The sequence below is a fragment of the Phocoena phocoena genome, chromosome 5, assembly GCF_963924675.1.
Source record: "Phocoena phocoena chromosome 5, mPhoPho1.1, whole genome shotgun sequence".
Classification (NCBI taxonomy): domain Eukaryota; kingdom Metazoa; phylum Chordata; class Mammalia; order Artiodactyla; family Phocoenidae; genus Phocoena; species Phocoena phocoena.
Window position 1 is genome coordinate 43156499 of NC_089223.1, and position 24947 is coordinate 43181445.

A 24947-nucleotide genomic window follows, 5' to 3' on the forward strand; every position below is an offset into this window, starting at 1 on the left:
GGAAACTACAGAGAAGGAGGCTTTGGCTTCTTTGGGGGGAAAATTTTTCAAATGATGTGAGTTCCTTGCCAATGGAATAAATTGCTTTGTGAAGTTGTGAATTTCTCTTTATTGCAGGAATTCAAACATAGTTGGACTACAGCTAGGTGGGAATTTTTCAGAAAAATGAAGTTTTGGTTGGATGTGTATTGGAGAAGTTGAAAAATATTGTACTAGATATTTTTAAGGTCCAGAGATCTTGAGTTCATGATTTTAGGTAGTGATAGTAGGAATGGAATGCAAAGAATCCTTCCTTCTTCCCATGATCTTCCTTCCTTCCTCCTCCTCTCCCTTTAACCCTTCCTCTATCTTTTTTTTCTCTTTCCCACTTTCTTCCTTTTTCTCTCTTCCTAACTTCCCTTCTTTGCTTCCTTTGTGCTAGACACTCTACTAAGTACTGGGAATACAGTGAGGAACAAAGCAGACATAAAATCCATCCTCTTAGAAGTTACAGTGTTTTGGAGTTAGAGAAAATGATCAATTGTGACCAATGCTAGGGGAGAACAAATAGGCATCTGTACATATTAAGGTAACCTGATCTGCTTTGGGAGGATTGGGGGAATTCATGGTAGGGAGGAAGAAAAGAGGAAAAGATAGAACAAGAAGAGGGAGAGAGAGAGAAGAATATTTCAAAGAATCTTTTGAACATGGTAAATGATTTGGTTAAATCATTTAGAAGTGAGAATAAATTATAGATTATGAGAAAATTTTAAGGCTGCAACTTTAAGGAGAGAGTGATTTACTTGAAAGAAACAAGGAAGATAGGAAGAAGAGTTGGCTCTTAAATGAAGCTTATTAGGTTGGTTTTGACCCTGTTGACTGTGAAATATTGATAGATCTGGTTTTCATTGATTGATATTGGACGTGCATGTTGATAATATGAGTGCTTCCTTTTTATAAAGGAAATGCACCTGTAGCTTGATAACCTCTATTTTATTTTACCACAGTATTATTTTAAATCTTTATCCTCTCCTGGCATTTGTTTCTGGGCTAAATGTAAAACTTCACAGATTTCTATCCTTCAATATTAGTAAAAAGAACTGGGATTTTATGTTTATTGATAAGACAAAATTGAATTAAACAGAAGGGTTAAATAGAAATAGCAGCATTTCTTGTAGCATTCAAAAGTTTGAATGCTACAATGAGCTAGTTCAAGATTCATTCAGATTAAATTACTGTCCAGTTATATCTATGTAATTGCAGTTACTGTTTGCATTTTTTCCTGAGATTTAGATCTAAACTAAAATTTGAGGATGAAAGTAATATATATGAAGAAAATTATGAGTCAATTCACTAAACATTATCAGTAACAACAAAAAAAACTTTCATTATGAAAAATTTCAAACATATACAAAAAGAAAGAGTGAAATAATGAATCTCCCATGTCTACTTAGTTTCAATGATTCTCAATTTATGGCTAAATTTATTTCATATATAACCTCTTTACTTCCCCACCCAAAATTATTTTGATGAAAAATATCAGAATTATATCATTTAATCTGGAAATATTTCAGTATATATCTTTAAAATATATGCAGTCTTTAAAAAACATATTCATGATAATAGGAATATACCTGAACAGTAGTAATAATTCTTTGATGATATTCATTTTCAGAGCTACTATTGTTTTAAAATTTTAAAACTTTAATGAGATAATTGAAACATTTGACTTTAGATGAAGTGAGGCAGTTATATTTTCAAACAGTTTTTCTTCTTAGTATAGAGACTTGGATGTGTACTCGAATTATCAGACACTACTGGCCCTTGGTCAGTAATTTTCTATCATGATGGTATGAAAGTCCAGATACCCCAGTACCAGTAAAGGTCATTTAAATTTGATCTCAGTCTGTATTCCTCTCACATAAAGAATTAACCACATCAAATTTCATGAAATAATATATTGAGTAACGATTCACAGGAAAGAACTCTCAGCTAAGAGGTTGATTTGTTTCTAGGTTAAAAGGTGGGGTAAGAGAGTATGTTAATTTCTCTATTATCTCATTCAAAGCAAGCTAACTTTGTATTGTCAATTTATGAAACAGTCAGTGAATCATAGCAGGAAGACAGTAAATTCCTACTCCATTTGAGTGGACATACTGTAATCTAGTGAAAAATGTTTGCATTAGAAGAGCCACTTAGTGCAAGGTATTTGACAATTTTTGCTCTTGTTATTTACCTGAAAACTGAAGCTATATCTATATCATAAAGATAAAATGAATGAATGTGCTAGTTAGCTAGCTAGATAGTCAAAGAAAACCTAGTAGTTGCTAGTTAGTCCAAAGGTAGTTACAAACAAGCCCAAGTGCAAAAGGGAGGCATATGTTTTGGGAGGCTAGCTTCATCTGGGACATCTTTGGTGCCACCACAGTATTTTACTAATCTAATTATTTTTATACATCCTTTCTGTCTCCTCCCTGTGCCACTGAAGTTTCTGCATTTGATTGTTTTTTTGGTTTTATTTTTTTTGGTACAGGTTATCAAGGATCCTCCTCCACCACCACCCTCTGCACCAAAAGAGGTAAATGAGTGCCTAATAAGTGATGTGGGTGTATTTAGATATTATCCCTAATTTGATCAATTACATTGTTATTAGATAACCGTGATACCTATGTATTGACTTTTGAAATTATGAAAATCAATTATATTTTGTCTTCTCATGATTTCTTTCATGTGCTAGAGGAACGGGACCTTCACACATTGATAAACGTAGACTAGCCATCAGGATCAATAGTACATAGAGATTTAATTTACTTTTTATAGCAATATATCAATAGTTCTGCTGTCACTTGTCTTATTTACAAAAAGTTGGAAGATCCAAGCTGGCAGCTTAAAGATAGTATTACTTTCTTCAAAATGATTATTACTTTTACATTACTCTGTTAGCCAAAATTGTGTTAGCAACAGAAAATATGGTGTGCATTTTCAAAGCTTCTTAACTACCTATCTTTTCAGTACAAATTTCTCAGAGTTTAAATTTACACATACATTGAGGCTTTAAATGATCATTGAAATGCGGTCCTAATTTTAATGTTTTATCTTCTTAACTATGAAGTGATGAATAAATCTGGAAAAACAAATGATGCTCATAGTTAAGGAGCAACTTCTGGTAGCCTAGTGAAATAAGGTAGATTCCTCAAATTGTGGAATGGAAGGAGTCCTCATATTCTGTAGAACCTCACTTGAAATTTATGCACATAAGCATAAGTACATCCACATGTGCTTTATGTAATTTTTACTATATTTTGTCCATATCAGTGTCATTATTCGGAAAAATATTTAAATGTGAGTTGGTTCTGACTAAGCAATATTTTAAGAAATTAATTAAACTCAGTTTTAAAAACTTGTATCCACATAGGAGGAAGAAGAACCTCTGCCTACCAAGAAATGGCCAACCGTGGATGCTTCTTATTATGGTGGTCGAGGGGTTGGAGGAATTAAAAGAATGGAGGTTGGTATCTTGAAAAAAAATTAGAAGCTGCTAATGTGGAATATGTAGTTTTAGAACTATCAAGCCGTGGAAACTGTACTTTTCACAACTCAGTATCCTAATATCATCCATTTTTACTTAACACTAGGTCTTTTTTGGACAAATTTTTTTCTATGGAATAATCCTAGCCATTTCAAAACTATTCAAGAAGAACTGACTTCATTAGTCAAAGAACTACATTGATAAGATTTCTGAATTCTAAAGGGCAAAACAAAATTAGGGTTTTTTTTTTTTTTTTTACTATTTTGGAAAAAATTCCTACAGAGAACATGAACTTTGAAGAAGCCAGATACTTAAAGTTGCAACAATGCTTGTCTTTGAAAAGATCCAATAGTTAAGTACTATTTGAGGAGAAAAATATTAAAATGTTCAATATCATGGATAAGACCCTATCACAAATGTAGATGAAGTACATTTAAGGCTTTTTTTTTACAGGTTTTAGTTACCACTTATGAATAATCATAATTAATATTAAATATCATTTATAGACTATTAAATTTTTAGACTGGCAAAACATGTGGACCAAAATTGAACTTAAATATTATATCTTAAAGATGAAATGAGGTCTTCTTACCACTACAGAAGTATTTTTCAAAGTGATGGATTAATTAATAATAAGCAGGCACTGTCAGCCCTGAGCCCTTAACAACAGTATAGATAGGCCAACATCCCACCCAAAGGAGAAATTGGAAGAATTTTCTCATTGATATGGTGACATTATTATTAAACACAGATCCTGGCATTTCTTTCTTATTAGTTATTCTTTAATTTTATTTCTCAATAAGAAAGAATTTTTAAGTGTTTTGCAATCATTGCACGTCTCCTACTGTCATATCTGCTTTGTCCCATTACTGCCAGCAAAAATCAATAAGCTAATTAACAACCTCACAACTGTTGCAATTTTCTTTTCTTTCTTTTTTTTTTTGTTGTGCCATGTGGCATGCAGGATCTTAGTTTCCCTACCGGGGATCAAACCCATGCCCCCTGCAGTGGAAACGTGGAGTCTTAACCACTGGACCACCAGGGAAGTCCCACAATTTTCTCTTTTTATACATTTCAATAAAATTCAGATTCCCAAGGAGAATTTCCCATTTTCAACATAAATTTCAGTACTCTTCAAAAGAAGCCCAGACTTACTTAAATGACTGTCATTACTAAAGTGGTTATCTGATAGTGATTCTCATTTTCTTGACCACATTAGATCTTAAAATAATGCACATTTTCCTAAGAGCTTGCCACTTTATTGCTGATATCTTCTGAGACAGGTACCTCATTGCCAATAAGCCATGAAAAAGGCAGGTGCTAGAACTTACTACATTTGTCTTTTGGAAAAAATATTGCTTCTGTGTTTGCAGGTGGGTAATTGGGAATATCAAGCAGTACAAAGGAACATGGTGAGGCTAGCTCTTGTTGCTTGACATGGAAGGAAGGTCATTTTCCTTTCATTTGCCTTTGTTGTGTCATTCTAGGATTGGAGAGGTTGGGGAGAGTGTGGGCTGGATGTCCCTACGTATTAAAAAATACAATTGTAAATAAAATCATTACATATGAATATCCAAATATGATCTGTCATAGCTTATTTTTAGTTTATTTAGTCTCGTTCCAAAATGTGTGTATAAAAAGATGTATGCAGGGGGAAAAGGGTTTGACAGGAAATAGCACAACATGTTAGTAGCTTTCTCTGAATGGAGTGATTTTCAATTTGTGTTATATATTTCCCTGTTTGTTCCCAACTTATTTGACAGTGAGCATGTACTAATTTATATTCAGAATAATAAACTTAATTCCATATTGAAATCCACACATATAAAATACCACATGACAATGAGATTCAGATATATTAGTTCTTGCTAAAAACACGAGGAATTGTGGCAGGTTTTTGTTACTCCAATATTCCATGTTCCGAAGATTAAGATCTCTTTCTACAGAATAGAAAAGTTTATGCATGAGCTACTGAATGGGTTCTGAGTTAAAAGGCATATTATTGGAATATGGTCAAGAAAGCCAAGGGCCCATGGACATTCTTGAGTAACTCACATTTCATGTTTTAAGAGTTACTGACTCTTTTACTTAAATGTAAAATTTAATTTAATTTAATTCAAATTTAATTGAAATTTATTTATTTGTGTTTTAGTTATTGACAGTTAATTAATGTGAAGTTATATTGCCCTAGCTTTTTAGCTGAAGAAAATTTATGAGAAGGACCAACCCACTTTTAATAAATCAGAGTTCATTTTAGCCATGGATAATTTTGGCTACGTTTTATGTAGTACTCCATCAACGAAATGGAAATGGGAATGAGAATGAAGAAAAAAGTGAGAAAGTAAATGTGGGCTTCACAAAGGGGAAACACAGTATGTAAAAATACGCAATAAAAAATAAACTGAGGGGGCTTCCCTGGTGGCGCAGTTGTTGAGGGTCCGCCTGCCGATGCAGGGGGCGCAGGGTCGTGCCCCGGTCCGGGAGGATCCCTCGTGCCGCGGAGCGGCTGGGCCCGTGAGCCATGGCCGCTGGGCCTGCGCGTCCGGAGCCTGTGCTCCGCGACGGGAGAGGCCACAACAGTGAGAGGCCCGCGTACCGCAACAAAACAAAACAAAAAAAAATAAATAAAAAATAAACTGAGGGACTTCCCTGGCAGTACAGTGATTAAGACTTCATGTTTTCACCACAAGGGGCACAGGTTCAATCCCTGGTTGGGGAAATAGGATCCCATATGCCACACAGTGAGGCCAAAAACAACAAAGAAAAATTAAACTAAGAATTTAGTGCCTTTAGACTTTTTCAAACATCAACTAATTTAAACTTGGAGAGGAAAAATAGAAAACATAACTTGTTTTAAAACAATGCCTATTCAAACCTGAAAAGTATTTTCCTTAAAAAAATTCCCCAGTTTAAACTGGGGAAAGTGAAAGGAATTATAGAAATTATGAGCACATCTGAATTAAAGAATAAATCTTCATAACTCAATGTTATTTTAAGCCAGTATAGGGATTTTACTTAGAAATTTTTTCTTCCTCCTAAATATTTAAACACTATTATAATCACAGTTCGCAGAAAGCTGGAACTGAGCTGATGTTAGTAACAGCTGTTAGCACAACTGATCCACAATACCTAATGGCTTCAAATGTGTGTTTCTGCCAGTTCCGCGTGAAACTGTTTTTGTTTCTTTTCTCAATTCTGAAATTGCTCCTTTATGATACAATCTCTAAATATGCTGTGGAAATTATGGAATTTCATTGTTTATCATGAAAGCCAAGTAGAATTGGAAGAATTTAGCTATCAAGCTTGCACTTTTTTTTAAATAGTAAAAAGTCAGATATATTAATTCTGTTAAGGCTGCCTTTAGCAATCCATTCTTGTTATTCTTTTATCCTTTTTGACTATCTCAATGTGGTCAAACTAAAATATTAAAATTTATACATATAAGTGTATATATATATATTTATTTGCTTTTAAGAGTTTTAGGAAAACTCTATATAAACTGTTTCCTAGTTTGAGTGAGATTGAGTGAGAATTGATTGTTGTATTATCTGTGGTGATGGTGATAATAATGATAAAACAGCTACTTCATGAACTAACACTAATGGATTTATTTAATGCATTTCCTTTATACCTCAGCAACTATGTATCATACATTTAGAAATGCAATGTTGGGTCAGAACTCTAGTTCAACTGTCTTCGTGTTCTTTATCTGAGAATGGTACAATGATACTTGGAGGAAGAATATGAGTACCATTACCTCTAGAATATCAACTGTGAAGGCTGGGCTAGTTAAAATCTAAGTTAAAAATCCATCATTTCTGAATGGATCTAAATTTTACCTACTTATATTTCTACTCTGAATTACTTCTCTCTGTTATGATACTCATATGTTTATTTGACTATGTATCTTCATTTGTTTTTTATTTTTTCCCTTAAATTTGAGACTTTACAACTGCAGGAGATGTGTCCTGGTTTTAGAGTTTCTTAGTTCAATTTAGATATATCTAAAGATTTTTAAAGTTTTAGTTTATCTAGGTGAAGGCACTGTGATTTGAAAGAGAAGGTCATTTCTCTGGAAAAAAGCCAACTATCTAGTTCTAAAGGTTTAATGGTATTTAAAACAATTTTAACGACCTCATAAAGAACATTCTAGTACCACTGATAACACTGAAAGATACAGATACATTTTAATGACTCAACAGAGTCCACTTGAAATTGAAAACCTACTCTAAAATTGTAGTAAAAAAAAGGTAAAAACATCTAAGTAAGCCTTATCAAAAAGCTGTGCATAGATCTTTCTATGAACAGTAGTCATCTGTATTCCTACCCACTAATTCAGGTCATTAAAATGCTTTTAAAAAGCATTTAATCATTTTTTCTTTGTAGAAATTATTCAACTCTGGTGAGCCACTGTGTGCCCTGGACAGGCCTTCCTGATTATTTTTAGAGCTTCACTTATCTTTGTCTTCTTTGATAACGTTCTTGGTTTTTAGACTTCTCTACTGTTCCTGGTTGGACAAAGCCTTTCTCCAGGAGCCAAAACTTCTTCACATGCCCACGCATGAAAAAATTTGGCTAAAATGTAGCCAATTTTCATTGAAAAGTAAAGAAAACATCATTTGACCTTTTTGTTTTCAATGTCTAGGTTTTTCACAGAAAGGAATCCTCCCAAATTTGTGGAATTCCTTGGTGTCCCTGAATTTTTCTCTTCAAAGCAGAGTCTTTTCAGATTTGTCTTCCTCAATGAAAAATTGATATGTCAAATAACCATACGCATATGAGTAGAGGAAATAAAGACTGAGAGCTACTTTACAAAAAGTTGAGAAAAACATATATAATTATTTTATTTCCAAAGGCTAAAATTTAAATCATACTTTTTGCCTTAGTCAAACTTGATGGAAAGTTTGGAAGGAAAAATTAACTCCTTTGTATAAAATATATTTGTAAAATTCAAACCTATTTGAAACTTACTGCACCCTTCAGACTACATATGTTCAAATCCCTGTCCTGCTGCTTACTAGCTGTGTGGCTTTGGGCTCATCACTTAACCTCTCTGTGTCTTGGTTTCCTCATCTGGAAGCAAAAACATAGTATCTATCTCATTGCATTTTTGTATGGATTAAATGCAGCTTGGCACATAATAATCATTCAATAAATGCTAATTATCATTATCATCTATTTCACCCAGTGCCATCAGTATATACAGGTATGTCTTTAGCTAGAAGGAGAACATACCTAATTAGAGAATAGAATTACACACTGTCATGCATTTCGTATGTAAAACACTAATTAACTCCTTATTTGAAACAATGGAGAAATGGCTGCATCAAATTTAATAGATGCCAAATTTTTATAAAGGATCTTTATTTCTAGGATCTTAATATTAAATACATGAGTGGTGAGAAACCTATTAAATCTCAGAAGAGTAGGAATTTGGAGCTAGGATACCTACTCATCTTTGGACTCTGAGGTGAATCAAAGAACCAACTAAACAAGAGCCTGTTCCTCTAGGCCAGTATATGTCTGATATCGTATTTCCCTTTGTTTTAAAGGTTCGTTGGGGTGATAAAGGATCTACGGAGGAAGGTGCAAGGCTAGAGAAAGCCAAAAATGCTGTGGTGACCATTCCTGAAGAACCAGAGGAGCCCCTTAGGCCCAGACCACCTCGACCCAAACCCACACTCCAGCCTCCTCAGACAAAGTGGTACACACCAATTAAGGTGACTGTTCAAACTTTGTGGGATTTAACGGCAACTTCCTAGAGAAAATGTAATCCTTTTAGTCTCCCTGCCTGCCCCCGCAACCATCTGCAGGAGGACCAAGGTATATCAAATAACAGACATTCAATTTACCTTATAACAACTGAATATTTCTCAGTAACAAGAAACTCCATTTTTGTTATTTATTTATTCGTTAAATTTATGAAAGAAATGAGAGGAGAAAATAAGTCTATACCGTCTTCATTTTAGCTCATTTATTTAACAAGCAGAGGCCGAGCACATTCCCCAGATATTTACAGATCACGTTTCCCTTTAGGGTCGGCTGGATGCGCTCTGGGCTTTGTTGCGGAGGCAGTATGACCGGGTGTCCTTGATGCGACCTCAGGAAGGAGATGAGGTTTGTATGTGGGGATGTGTTAGGAAAATAGTGACCGCTCAGGTGTGTATAAGGAAGGGAGGGAAATAATAATCAAAAAGAACCTAAAGTCCTCATTACAGCTGAAGAAGGAATTATTATTGTCTCATGCAAATTCCTATTACGTAGGGTGATTAATAAATGATTATCTATTGTTAGAATATGTCTTCAAGCCACAGTTTAACACGATGCCCTTTTCAAGTAACATAAAAATTAAGGTCCACTGTACACATACTTTAATAAGCACACTCAATGCTTCAGCCTTTGACTTGGACGGCATCACATTCTGTTCTGAGGTTTTTTACCCAGCGGGGAGGACAGAGTGGGGATTAGTAAGTCTTGCTAACATTTACTAGCATTGAGGCCTGGGGTACATGCCTCAGATCCTCTGTTGCTTTAGGTATAAATAAGTATTTTCCTGCCTTCAAAGTTGATTTAATCTAATTTCTTGAAAATGTGAAAGTGCTTTGAAAGTTATAAAGCGTTATGGACATCTGCAATGGTGAGATACACACACACGCTTATGTATAAAATACATACACACATATATGTGTATGCATTTTCCCTATCAAGGAAGCCTTTTTAAAAAAAATATTTATTTAGTTAGTTGTGCCAGGTCTTAGGTGTGGCTCGCAGGCTCCTTAGTTGAGGCACATGGGCTCCTTATTTGTGGCATGCGAACTCATAGTTGCAGCATGCATGTGGGATCTAGTTCCCTGACCAGGATTGAACCTGGGACACCTGTACTGAGAGCACAGAGTCTTAACCACTGTGCTACCGGGGAAGTCCCAAGGAAGCCTTTTTGAGGCTTTTTTATTATTGGAAATTTGGCTAGAATTACTCCAGCTTTATAATTTCTTTAATATATAAGCACTATTTCCTGTTGTATCGATATAAGAAAAATAGTTTAAAACCTTTTCATATGCAACAATGAGCAGGTTTGGTTCAGAGACACAATACTGTTAGTAATAATAACAGAATCTTTTCATTGTGTGATGAAACGTCAACGTGATCATCATTCTGTTTTAACAAGTGCATGAACTTCATTGATTTCAGCTTCAGAGGACATTAGGTTATTCAGGTCTGATGGGGTTTTTTTTTTAAGGATGAAATAACTGATGAGATTAATATTTATTTTTCAGTGCCAAGCTAAATTTAGTGTTATATGATTCTAGCTAGGTGTTTAAAATACCAAAACATCTAAATTTTTAGCTCTTACTTCTATGAGATGGAGGTAGTTTTATAAACATCTGAGTTCAGCCATTTGGAGAAGCAATTTAAGAAAATATTCCTGGAATATTCCCAACAGATCATTTACCCTTTGCTTGGACCATAAGTAGAGAGAACCAGGTGGTTTATGAAGCAGCCTCTTTCATTACCAAACCACTGTGGTTAATAGAAAGTTCTTATATTTAATGAAATTTGTGCCTCTGTTTAAATTAATGCATGATCTAGAGTTCTGCTTCTGGAACAACATATAACAACACTATTCTTCAATATTCTAGACTTTTACTTTACAGGTTTTTAAATTGTTTTCATGTATTATCTTAGTTTTATGCCCCCCAAGTTAGACATTAGTTCATTTGTTCAATAATTTTCATCTTTTTGAGTGTTGGGTATAGTGCTAGCACTAAAGATGTATTAGCAAAAACAGAGAGTGGTTCCAGCACTCTTGTCAGTACTTTCTGTATTCTTTTAACTCTCATGATTAAAATTTAGTTTTTTGGACTTCTTTCACTCATACTAATTTTGACTTAATTCAATAATTTCTGAATTATAAATATGCACAAGTAATGGCATTAGGTGATACTGGGGAGTGGGTACAAACTATAACCTTTGCCCTTAAGAAACCTAAAATTTGTTTGGGAAACAAGATACATACAAAAATAAAATTTATTCCAGAATGTGCTCTGGGCCATTTATAGGTAGGTGTCAAGTACTCTTGAGTGTATAGAGGAAGAGAGATTAACTCTTCCTGGAGGAATTTGAGAATGCTTCTTCAAAAATACAGGCCTTCTATCTTTGAAAATGAGTAGGGATTCATCAGGTGAAGTTAGGTGGAATGGGTATTTCCACAGATGAAGCATCATGAATAAGATCTCTGAGGCAGCCAAGAACAGTGGTTTGTGGAAAGTCAGGGGCAAATATGACCTTCAAAGTCCAGGGGAAGAGAAATTTTTGACAATACTCTGTGATAAGTGTCTTTTGGTGTCCATTTGATCAATCTTGATGTTGTGGTTTATACTGTGTGTCCTATTTAATTAATCTTTCCCTACTCTGATGTCATAAAGATGTTCTTTTGTATTGTCTTCAGAAAGTTTAAAAAATTTTTACCTTTAGTCCATCTGGAATTTATGTTTGTAAATAAGGTAAAGCAAGGAACTAGTTTTATTATTTTCTTGTGTGTGTTAATAGTAAGCTGTCCCAGGACCATTTATTATTTTTATTTATTTATTTTTCCATGTGTTTGTGTTTTTTACGTTTTTTTTCCCTGTAATTGATTTCTAATCTCATAGTGTTGTGGTCAGAAAAGATTCTTGATATGATTTCAATTTTCTTAAATTTACTGAAGCTTGATTTGTGACCCAGGATGTGATCTATCCTGAAGAATGTTCCATGCACACTTGAGAAGAAAGTGTAATCTGCTGTTTTTGGATGTAATGTCCTATAAATATCAATTAAATCGATCTGGTCTATTGTGTATTGTCTCTATTTAAAGCTGTGTTTCCTTATTAACTTTCTGTTTGGATGATCTGTCCATTGGTGTGAGGTGTTAAAGTCCCCCACTATTATTGTGTTACTGTTGATTTCCTCTTTTAGAGCTATTACCAGTTGCCTTCTGTATTGAGGTGCTCCTACGTTGGGTGCATATATATTTATAATTGTTATATCTTCTTCTTGGATTGATCCCTTTATCATTACGTAGTGTCCTTCCTTGTCTCTTGTAACATTCTTTATTTTAAAGTCTATTTTATCTGATATGAGTATTGCTACCCCAGCTTTCTTTTGATTTCCATTTGCATGGAATATCTTTTTCCATCCCCTCACTTTCGTCTGTATGTGTCCCTAGGTCTGAAGTGGGTCTCTTGTAGACAGCATATATGTGGGTCTTGTTTTTGATCCATTCAGCAAGGCTGTGCCTTTTGGTCGGAGCATTTAATCCATTCACATTGGTGTTTGTTTTTGTAGGTCCTTTTATCTCTTGTGTTTCCCACTTAGAGATGTTCCTTTAGCATTTGTTGTAGAGCTGGTTTGGTGGTGCTGAATTCTCTTGTCTGTAAAGCTTTTGATTTCTCCTTCGAATCTGAATGAGATCCTTGCTGGTAGAGTGATCTTGGTTGTAGGTTCTTCCCTTTCATCACTTTAAATATATCATGCCACTCCCTTCTGGCTTGTAGAGTTTCTGCTGAGAAATCAGCTGTTAACCTTATGGGAGTTCCTTTGTATGTTATTTGTCATTTTTCCCTTGCTGCTTTCAATAATTTTTCTTTGTCTTTAATTTTTGCCAATTTGATTACTATGTGTCTCGGTGTATTTCTCCTTGGGTTTATCCTGTATGGGACTCTCTGCACTTCCTGGACTTGGGTGGCTATTTCCTTTCCCATGTTAGGGAAGTTTTTGACTATAATCTGTTCAAATATTTTCTTGGGTCCTTTCTCTCTCTCTTCTCCTTCTGGGACCCCTATAATGTGAATGTTGGTGCATTTAATGTTGTCCCAGAGGTCTCTTAGGCTGTCTTCATTTCTTTTCATTCTTTTTTCTTTATTCTGTTCCACAGCAGTGAATTCCACCATTCTGTCTTCCAGGTCACTTATCCGTTCTTCTGCCTCAGTTATTCTGCTATTGATTCCTTCTAGTGTATTTTTCATTTCAATTATTGTATTGTTCATCTCTGTTTGTTTGTTCTTTAATTATTCTAGATCTTTGTTAAACATTTCTTGCATCTTCTCGATCTTTGCCTCCATTCTTTTTCCGAGGTCCTGGATCATCTTCACTCTCAATATTCTGAATTCTTTTTCTGGAAGGTTGCCTATCTCCATTTCATTTAGTTGTTTTTCTAGGGTTTTATCTTGTTCCTTCATCTGGCACATAGCCCTCTGCCTTTTCATCTTGTCTATCTTTCTGTGAGTGTGGTTTTCATTCCACAGGCTGCAGGTTGTAGTTCTTCTTGCTTCTGCTATCTGCCCTCTGGTGGATGAGGCTATCTCCCAGGACCATTTATTAAAGGTTCTTTTTAAAGAAAAAAAAAAAATAGTCTGGAAGTTGGGGATTAAAACCAGAATGGAAGGTTGGGAATACACGATAAGAAGTCTTTGAGTTTGGATAAATTGATATATTTGTGCTTTTGAATGATGCATTGTACTCATTCTTTCATTCATTCAACAAATATTTATCTAGTGTCGAACGTGTATTAAGCACTTTGTTAGATACCAAGTAAATCTAACATTCTTCTTAGATTATAGTGCTAGAATATTTTACATGTTGCCCCAGCAGGTTAAGTCATCATTCATTTTTCCATAATTGAAGAATGTTGCTTCCTTTATTTTGACCAAAGTTTCCTTTGTTTTTTAGTAATTTGGTCACACTTCTGTCTTATATAATCCTAAAGCCTTTTATTCTAACTCTTGGGGTTAAATTGTTTCAAAATTCAGAATTTTTCAGATTTTAGGAATCTGATACAGTCCATATATCATATTTCATGTAAAGCATCATCTCCTCAGCTCATTACTGAGACATTCTGCTACAGAAATATTAATTGTTACAAGTGGATAAATAAAGACCATAAATACTCTCAAGTTAGTTCAGGTCAGGTTTTGGTGACAAACTTAACATAAAACTTTCAGTTTTCAAAGATTTTGTATTTCAAAAATATAGACAAAAGACAGTAAACTTTTATTGTGTTATTAACTAAAATTCCAATATTTTCACTCTTCACCTATAGACATGATTTATGGTTTTTAAATTTGTTTTTATTTAAATGCGGGACTTTAAGCTTAGTAAATATCAATTGTTAGTGCAATCAATTGATTTGCTTTTCCATCAAATATATGATTCTATATGTGCCTGACACAGTCTGACTTAATCATTTTTCATAGTACCTATTCTTGATGGCTTTGCTGCTTCCAGAATTTTTGTCACTTAGTTCAAGCCACTGTTCAGACCTCAGTGGGGTACTCCATGAAAGCCTTGGTTGTCTAGGTTGACACTCTACACAGTTAATTGACATGAATACAGTAAAGCTAGGAGCCCACCAATACTATAAACTCAGTTTACCATCTTACTCCAAGGATATTTAATAAATTTTGTTAAATAGTTTGCTGAATTTAATTTGTTTAATAGTTTGCTGAACGTATATTTATGTATTCCCCCATCCAACCAAACCAGTGATCCAAAATTATTTGAACATGGAAATTAGGTAAGTGTGACATGATTTGCTCTTTTGCTTCTGATTCTTGCTATGATCCTTTATAATATTTATTATTTTTTTAAACTGGGGTTTGATGTCAACTCTATAGTTACCAGCATATAACTTTTTTCCTTTAGACAACCTGAGAGATCTTTGCCCTCCCCTTTTTTTTTCTCATCTCCCCATTTTTCATGTTTCACAAAGATTATTAAGAATATCTGAGTTTCTTTCAACTCCACATCATCTGTCAGATCCTCTTTATTTGATGGAATTAATGCCAATGTAAAATTCCCGTCCCCCATACATACATGACTATAACCTGTATTTTTTCAGAGACTAAATTATAGAATTACACAGCAAGAATCATTCTAATACTGTGGCAGAATTAGTGTTCTGTATGTTATTAGTACAACTGAAGAGTCCCTACATTTGTTATATATTTACATTATGTTTTAGGAAGTCAGCGTACTGTTTCGGTTGTATGATCTCTAGAATGCTTTCCTTCCCCCACTCCTTCCTGCCTTCCTCCCTCCCTCCTTACCTCCCACCCTCCCTCCCTCCCTGCCTTCCCTCCCTCCCTCCCTTCCTTCCTTTCATTCATCCATCTAATCTGTTTCTTCTCAAACACATTTATCTTCACTATGCTTTCACTTAACACAGTTGCTAATTTCTTATACCAGTTTATGCATTTCTTATACACTGTGCTGATTTTTTTTGGCTTCTTCTTCTGAATGAAGTATTTCAATTGCTCTATTCTTTTCCTTATGAACACAGTAAGTATTGTTATTGGTAAGGCCAACCCACGTGACTCTGTGTACTTGTGCCCCAGAGAATCTGAACCAATCATAGGACACTTACTCATAGTAAATATTTGGTGGATTTTATTTAAAAGACTTTATAATAACTGGAATAATCAAATATTATTATCCAAAAAGTAATATTTAATTATTTGTCTAAATAAAATCATGTTTGCATGGTGCATGGCATAATCTGTATTATAGTAGACACTCCAGCATCCCACAAATTTTATTTTAAAAAAAGGACATATAATATTTTTTAAATTCCAGTACTTTTTTGCTTTAAAGTAGCTTTCATTTGAGAAACTTTATTTACCTAGTAAGAAATTGAGGACCGAGAGGCAGAAAGAGAATAAGGGATTTAGAGGATATTTGGCCCAGCTAATTTTGATGTATGATATAAAGCTGGGGTGATTTGCTTTATCTATGCATGAGAAAAAGACCATGGCTCACTGTTACCTTCTGTTGGTGGTAGAAGTCACCGTGGCTAGTTAGTTAAGCTCTCAAAAATTAAACTGCCTGAACTCTATGGTTTTTATCAATTTAGTTTATATAGACATGGTTTGTCTCATAGGATTACATGGGGTAGAGAAAAATTTAAATTTAGGTGACTAAGATGTCCAAGTAGCAGTGTCCTCTAGTTTTCTGGCCATTCTTTGCTTTGGATTTTCTAGGCAAGCCAGGGCATAATCGTTGAATGAGAAAGTGTCTTGGAGTTTTTTCTGATAGCTTTAGATAACTAGACTTACCTATGATTAGGTTCCATCAACATAAGGAAGGGTAAAATTCTATCTTCAAAATTACTCCCCTGAAACCAATCAGTACTTGGTTAAACTAAGTTAAAATATTGATCTCAAATTACTCAGACTACTCATGAAAGATTTCATAAATACTATATATACGGTATGTGTACTATATATATGGTATATGTAGGTATATATATGTATTGATATTGATTCCACTAAAAAGGTTTGTCTCTACATATCAAATAGTTCATTGGAACAAATGTTATTAGCTATTCAAGTCCAGTTCTTTTTAAGAGAAACTTTCTTATCAACATATCAATTGGTGAATAAAATTTGCAAATAATTTTGTTATTTTCCTGTGCTTGTAAAGGCCTGTGTATGTTTACTTTTGATTATGCTTCTTATGAAATGTGTGTATAATGGTATAGGTGGGGTGTGGTGTGTGTGTGTGTTGTGTGTGTGTGTGTGTGTGTGTGTGTGTGTGTGTGTGTTTAAAGCAATTTGTACATTGTAGAGATTAGGAGGACTTTTGGAAACATTTTCATATCATTAGACATGGATGCAGTTTGTTTCATATTGTCAAGAAACAAATGAGAATGCTTTCTCATTTCTGAATTTTAAAGATATAGTCACGCTTTTCTTAAAAAAAAACAAAAAGACACAACAAACTGCACTGCTGGAGAGACAGTAAAGCACAATTGTTTTCAGGTTGTGGCTGATGGTTCCAAAATAACACAACCTCTGCCTAGTCAACGGCGTGTTTTCTACCTTGGAAACCAGTCTTGTCATTTATTTATAAATTGTTTACTGCAGATTCTGCCTCTTGAGCGTTTAGTTTAATAAACAAATCAGCGTCCGTAGGACTAAACCGGGAGTCACGCACACTTACTGTGCAAGTCCCGTCACGCTGAATTTCAAGCCAAATACTCTCCTTTTATGGCTCAGAGGCCGCACCGGGCTCATTTGCAAAATTCGCCGCTGAATTGAAGTCCTTGATCAAGTAATTGAAGTTCAGGCATCAAGAATCCAAGTGGCGCGAGAGATCTCTCGCTCTGCCCCTCACTCCCGCTACCTATGGACGCCGCCAGCCCCTGCCGAGGTGGCGGGGTCCGCGGGCTGTACGCAGCCGGGCCTGGGCTTTGATTGTGCCTGCAATTCCTCGCATTCATGAATGTTGCAGCGCGCCGCGCGCGTCCAGGTGTGAGCGAGCAGGTTGTCACCGACATCTGTTTGCAGCGGCGGCAGCGGCCGCCCCGGCCCGCAGCGAGCGGGCCGGATTGTCAGCGGAGGTAGTTGAGAGCGGCAGGAAGGTTTTGGTCTCACGCTCGCTGCCTGGAGGCTTGAAACACCAAAGGTAGGAGCGGGGGTGGACACAGCTGCGCTCCCTAACTTGCCTTAGGCACAAATAAAGAGATCTAATGCAGTTTGACTCTGTGGCGGTGGGGAGACGAGGACAGAAAGCCACTTCAGAGGCAACTTAACGCTGCAACATCTGCCGCCAAGTTTCCAGGGAGTGACGGGGGACAGCAGGTACAGATCGAAGTCTCCACATAACCTCCATTAAGCCGTGGACTCTTTTGAAGGGCCTCCATCAAACATGCTGGAGTCCGCAGCAGGAGTTTTGTTTGGTTTTCAAAGCGGTGTTTTGTTTTTGCAATAACAAGGTAATTTATAAATGATGCATTACCATGCATTCTCCTTTTTTATCTGAAAAGAGAGAGCCAGAGAAGCAGCAAAGCGAAGAAGAAAGCGCAGCACTAGTTTGGGAGTTGTTCCACAAACCAATTAAATCTCCAAGGAGCTTCCTGTCTGTAATCGAGGTTATGTTAACCTTCAGACCGCAGTCCCTCGTTCACCAGTAAGCAGACAAATTTAAATACGGCAATAAAAGAATCCTAGTGATAGTAACATCTGTGAAGTACGCCCACTATGTCTGTTTTTAAACTTATAGGGCTTTTTATTACATGGAGATGAAATAGAATTAGATTTTTTCCGATGTATTACATTTTTTAGTAAGACAAAATTTAGAAAATTGCATTGACTTTTTTCCCCATTTATAAAGGTTTCATACTGATAGTTGGATATTAAAACTCAAAAGTAAGAATCACACGTTAACGGAAGCACTTTTCTCTTTTGAGGAAGTTCCCCCTCTACCACCTAGATTCAGCTGGAAAAAAATTTAAGGATTTGTATAATTTTCGCTGGGAATATTGCAAAAACTCATAACTGTGCACACACACATCTATGGCATAACAGATTTGGTTAAAATATTAGTCTGGCAAGTAAAGCTCCAGGGTATGGTAAGGTAATAAAGAGTCCATGGTAATGTAAACTTTTATCATTAATAATATTTAGGCTGCCTCACCTGAGGAAATAGCTGTGCCACCACTGAGATAAAGGAAAGGTGCTGACTTGAAGGTAGCCTTTGGAGTGGGTGCAGCTGGGGAGCAATGGCCTGGGGAGAAACGCGGGCATGTGGCAAAATTTTCATCAGTCAGTGGTGAAATAAGCAACATAAATGCGTAGCGAGTTTCCAATTAACCTAATTTTATTACGTGGAGAGGACGTATGTTAATTGTGCAGATATTTTCATTTTTTAAAATGATTGATGGTAGCTGCTTTTATAAAGAAAAATGTTCATTATAACAGAACTCAATGCCAGTCCTCTGATTTTTAAACAATCTACAGGAAAAAAAAAAAAAACCCCACAAAAACCCAACCTGAGACCATAGGTAGCACAGGTTCATTTAAAAGGCACCACAGAAGCCTGGTAACCGCAGTGGCAGATGATTCAGGCTGGACCTCTGGCTTACATTTCCAGTTCTAGATGTAGGTTCACTCCTCTGTCAGTCCTCCTTCTGAATTCTCATGCTCAAAACAAATGGCCTCACCCTCTTCAATGGCGGCTTCCTCAAGGATTCTTACCCTCCCAACGATCACTCTGAACTCTGTCATGCTTACAAATCACCCAGTGCTCTGTGCTATCAAACCACTTCATCTTCAGATTGAAGAAGCATCTGGAAGGCAGAGATTTTGTGCCACACTGCCTTTAAGTTCCCCATCACATCTGCAAAACGTAAACCAGTTTGTGTGTTTCTGAGCAGTTTGAAACCTTCACTCAGATGATTTGATATGTCAGATATTTTCAGTGCTTGGAATTATGATGCTAATGACTGCATTATTTTTTTAAAATTTTTTTATTCGAGTATAGTTGCTTTACAATGTTGTGTTAGTTTCTACTGTACAGCAAAGTGAATCAGCTATGTGTATACATATATCCCCTCTTTTTTGGATTTCCTTCCCATTTAGGCAACACAGAGCATTGAGTAGAGTTCCCAGTAGGTTCTCATAGTTATCTTTTTTTTTTTTGTGGTACGCGGGCCTCTCACTGTTGTGGCCTCTCCTGTTGCAGGGCGCGCAGGCTCAACGGCCATAGCTCACGGGCCCAGCCGCTCTGCGGCATGTGGGATCTTCCCAGACCAGGGCACGAACACGTGTCCCCTGCATCAGCAGGCGGACTCTCAACCACTGCGCCACCAGGGAAACCCCATAGTTGTCTATTTTATACATCATATCAATAATGACTGAATTTTTAAACTTAGTTTTTCGATTCTATGAAAATATTTTGTGTCCTATAGCCAAACTTTGTAATAGATTTTAGGCGCTGTAAGATAGCCCTTTATTTTAGCCTTATTGACTCCGTCCTATTGAAGACAAAATGCCACAGTGCTTTCATACTTTTCCTTTTTTATACTTAAATGAAAGAAAAATATCAAAAATTTAAAAAAATTGTAAAGTGATTGCTTACATTTTATTTCTATAAGTTCTGAAATTTTGTATGGTCCTTTAGGCCAATTATGTTGCAACATCACTGGGAAAAAGTACCACTAGACTTTTCTATCCCTTATGTTACTACCAGTATCTTTCATTCTTATTATCTCTTGTCATTATATTTCAGGGCATCCTTAAAATACCTTAACTATCCCGTTTAAATTAGTAGAAGGAATTAACTTTAGTTTATACATATTTGAAAGGCAAATTTTTGCTAGAATAACTCACGTCATGAACATGCCATTGTTACAATTCCACTGTCTGATTTATGTGTGTGTGTATGTGTGTATATTTGTATGTGTGTGTAAAATGTTTAATATAAATATATGTGTATATATATATTCCTATAGAACATATTTTCTCAGTGTGTATGTCATCAACTAATGTCTGTTTCGGTAGAAAATAACAAATTCGTGAAATAGAGTGCTTTTTGATGCCATTTCATAATTTAACCAAAATCATCTCTTAATTATGCAGATAAGCTGGCAAAAGTGTTGACTCAGTTTGGTTCCCTAAAATGAAATACAGAATATGCAAATTTTAATCATTTAAATTACCAAAAAAAGCTTTATTTTTTTCAGAGAAAGTATAAATAGAACTTAGATATTTAATTGGCTTTTTACCCCTCTGATCCAAAATAACTTGTATTTAGTGGCATCATATACATGTTATGTATTAACTTATAAGTTTAGGTAGAGATATTTCTTGGTTAATATTGATCAACAACACTTTGATAATCGAGACAAAAATTATTAAATTAGTTTAAATATCCTCAAATTAATGCACTGAGTTTAGAAATAAACCTTTTTTGTCAACAGTGAGCACACTAAAAGAATACTTTGAAAATATCAAGAGTTAGCATTGGTTGTCCAGGGCTAAGTATATTATTTTCTTAGGGTCAATATACAGCTTTGATGTTGAGCACCTTGAGGACATCAATTAAATCATCCAGTTGGGAGCAGAAATGTCAGCAAAAATAGAATTTTTTTTTTTTTTGCGGTAAGCAGGCCTCTCACTGTTGTGGCCTCTCCCCTCGCGGAGCACAGGCTCCGGACGCGCAGTCTCAGCGGCCAATGGCTCAAGGGCCCAGCTGCTCCGCGGCACGTGGGATCTTCCCGGACCGGGGCACGAACCTGCGTCCCCTGCATCGGCAGGTGGACTCTCAACCACTGCGCCACCAGGGAAGCCCAAGATCGAATTTTTAATCTTTCTTTTCCTGTGACTGAGTACTTTTTGTGTAGCCTTTATGTAATTTTAATTACAGAAAATTAGATTTGTATTTATTTAAATAAATCATTTTAAAATTTCTAATAATTTACAAAAATCTATAATATTTTGTATATGTTAAATATTCAGTTTTAAATTTAGAGCTCAAAGGATATAGTCCAAGGAGGGAAAAAAGTACATTATTTTGTAGACAGTTTATTACTTTAACAGAGTGAATAATGATGGTGTCTTTATGTCTACCAGACCCCCATTTATAAGTTTAGTTTAAGGCAACCTGCATAGCGCAGTTAAGAAAATCAGCCTGAGTAGAAAGCTTTTATTGTCCCCTTCTTAAAAATGAATTTATATTAATACATTACATAAATATATACTTTTAAGGAGAAATAAATGACATTTTGACTAAATAGCTTTCATTTCCTTTTCTTTTTCCAAATAAAATACTATAAATTTTATAATATACACTTAAAATCTAAGTAAATCATCTTTAAAATTGCTTCACATAAACATATATTCTCCACTAATTCTGCTCTAAATCAAATCACAGCCTCTAACATTTGAGAAATTTGAAACTGTTGTAAACTTTGAGGTATAAAATAAAAATGATTTACTGTTCAAACTTTGCAACAAATTATGTTTGAGTGCAGTGGACATTCACTTGTTTACCATTTTATTTATCTGACTTTGGATTAAAAATAAACTGTTTTTTTATTTCAAAGGGTAATAAGAAATTTCTTTTTTTCTCCTAATGCTTTTTTATTTTTTCAGTTAATGAAATTGGGATAGTTTGACAAACTCTTTCCCATTTCAAAATAATTTTATTCACTGATTATACCTTATATCTCTCACTCTAGAGAGCTCTTTTCACTTAGAAAATATGTGAAAAAAAGATGGTTCTAATTTCCTAAACTTTAGAGTCCCATGATTCTTCTTCAAAAGCAGGTTAGTGTACTGAAAACAATACATATTATATATTGAATATTTTTTCTTAATCCTGTCCAGTATTAAGCACATTTTGGTTTGCGGTCACACACATATCATATTATATCGTATCCTATCTTAACTGACAGAGTCAGTAAATCTGTAAAACATACTTCAATAAAAAATTAAAATAGCACATTTATATACATAGCATACACATAAGAGGTCAAGAATAAAGAGCAATTACTCTCCAATTATCTTTAACACTTTCATTTCTCTCCTTTCTTCTATCTCCTAACATCGGTTGATTCCTACAGTTTAACCCTTGATCTTATGTTTTCTCTCATCCTACTTTCTCTAGAGACCATATAGAGTTTCACTGCTTTGCTATCATCACTATACACACCACTTTTAGACAATTCTATCCTCCCTCCTCCATTCTACTTGCATGTCTTTGAAAGCTTATATGAATTTTCATCTTGGATGTCTTATTGTCACCATATTCTCTGTGTTTAACTGGATTAGTGTATTCCTTATGTATGGCTTTCATATTTTAACTTTACTGCCAGTTATTCTAACTACCCTTCACCTCATGCATCTAAGCTGAGGCCTGCAGACCCCCATGGTTTCCACAATGCAGTGAGCAGAGTCAAGACCTTAACCTTTTAATTCTGGGTATGATGTCCTATGCCAAAAATTCTCAATATTTCCCTATAATGTGCACAAGATGTTGATTCAGTGAACAAAATTGTGTGTACTAATGTCCCTTTTAGTTTTATTATAATTGATTAAAAGTAAAAATCAGCTATGAATGAATTTATGTGTAAACTCTACTGATTCCTAAGAGATTTTGACTTTGTAGAACATAAATGTTTTTTGTTATTAGGACTTATCATTTTATCTTCATGACTCCACCCTGAAACTAAGCTAAGACATCAGAGTAATTCTTAAATTAGACAAACTTGAATTATCTCTTATAAAGATATGGCTAAGGATGCTGATACATAAAAATGCTATTTCTGTGGAGTTAAGATTTATCACTTTGGGACGATGATTAATTTTTAATTTATAATTAAATCTATTGAACATTTTCTGAGTTATAAGAGCATGACACATCTATTTTCTCTTAGGTTGAATTCTGAATAGATGAAGGCTTATAATTTTTATTAATTCTCTTTATCAGGATATGTTATTATTTTCTTGCTTGCAGTTGCCTTTTTCTCATTTTTTTAAAAGCAGATTTAATCTTTGTTGCATATTTGGTCCAAGAGAAGTTTTCAGTGATCGAAATTCTTGTAAGATACATATTTATCCAGGTGAAATCGTACATTGCAATGTCAGTCTCTTGCATTATCATCTTCTGTCCAGGCCTACATGTGGCTTATGCCAGCTCTGAGCGTCTCATTAGTCCAGTTTATAGAAACACTGGCTTCTCAACAGTGACAAGAAGGCTGATGACTGAACTCTGTCCCTACTCTCCAGAAGAAGTGTGATGGCTTTATTTGTCCTCTGAATCCAGATTTATGAACTAGTCCTATGCTCTTAACTAGATTAGTTTCTTTTCCATTAACTACTTAAAGTAGGGCAGCTGAGTTGTTTGTAAATTTGCTAATGTCTACTTCATTAATCTCAGGTACAATAGGCAGCAGATAACAGGATCAGAGTTTCAGGACCTCAGGTTTTCATGCTGAAATAAGCATGGAAGGGTCAGTGGAGTGGGGAATTGAAGAGATGGGAGGAAGTGTTGCATTAGGGAAAAGGGGCTGACTTCTGTCATTAATCTTAATTAATTGCCGAGAATTTTAAATCTGAGTTATTAATACTGAAGTTAAGCCCTTAATACCCTGTTCATGCTTTGGCATCAGATGCTCTTTTATAAGATGAGAGGTTTAGGAGAGAGAGAAGAGTGTGTATGTGTATGTGTGTGTGTGTGTGTGTGTATCTTACATAAATATTTTCATTTACATCTTTCAAAGATTTCCCTTTTCAAAGATTTGGGTTAATATTCAGGCCTTCACCTTTTGACAGTTACTGTAGGGCAGTTAGGAATTATAGACAAGTAACAATAAATCCAAATAAAATTCCTAAGCATAGCAACAGCAGTAAATCTGAATAATGCTACTTTCATGTTTACCAACATACAAAATACTTCACTGAAGAGGAAATGTCAGATTATGAAATAGAAGAAGGGAAGTTTAGGAGCAGAAAGGGGAAAAGAAGCAAATAAAAAAGGAAAAAGGAATGAAGAATGGGGAAGAGGGCTTCCCTGGTGGCTCAGTGGTTGAGAATCCGCCTGGCAATGCAGGGGACATGGGTTCGTGCCCCGGTCCAGGAAGATCCCACATGCTGGGGAGCGGCTGGGCCCGTGAGCCATGGCC

General features: G+C 35.3%; 1 protein-coding gene across 1 annotated transcript in view; it reads left to right on the forward strand.

The window, feature by feature from the left end:
- Positions 1-24947, forward strand: part of ANTXR2 (ANTXR cell adhesion molecule 2) — a 156448-nt gene that overhangs the window by 86776 nt on the left and 44725 nt on the right. The window contains exons 13-16 of the mRNA XM_065877428.1: positions 2513-2557; positions 3395-3487; positions 9061-9228; positions 9545-9625. Coding sequence (XP_065733500.1) covers positions 2513-2557; positions 3395-3487; positions 9061-9228; positions 9545-9625 — 387 coding nt within the window. The remainder of the gene's footprint in view (positions 1-2512; positions 2558-3394; positions 3488-9060; positions 9229-9544; positions 9626-24947) is intronic.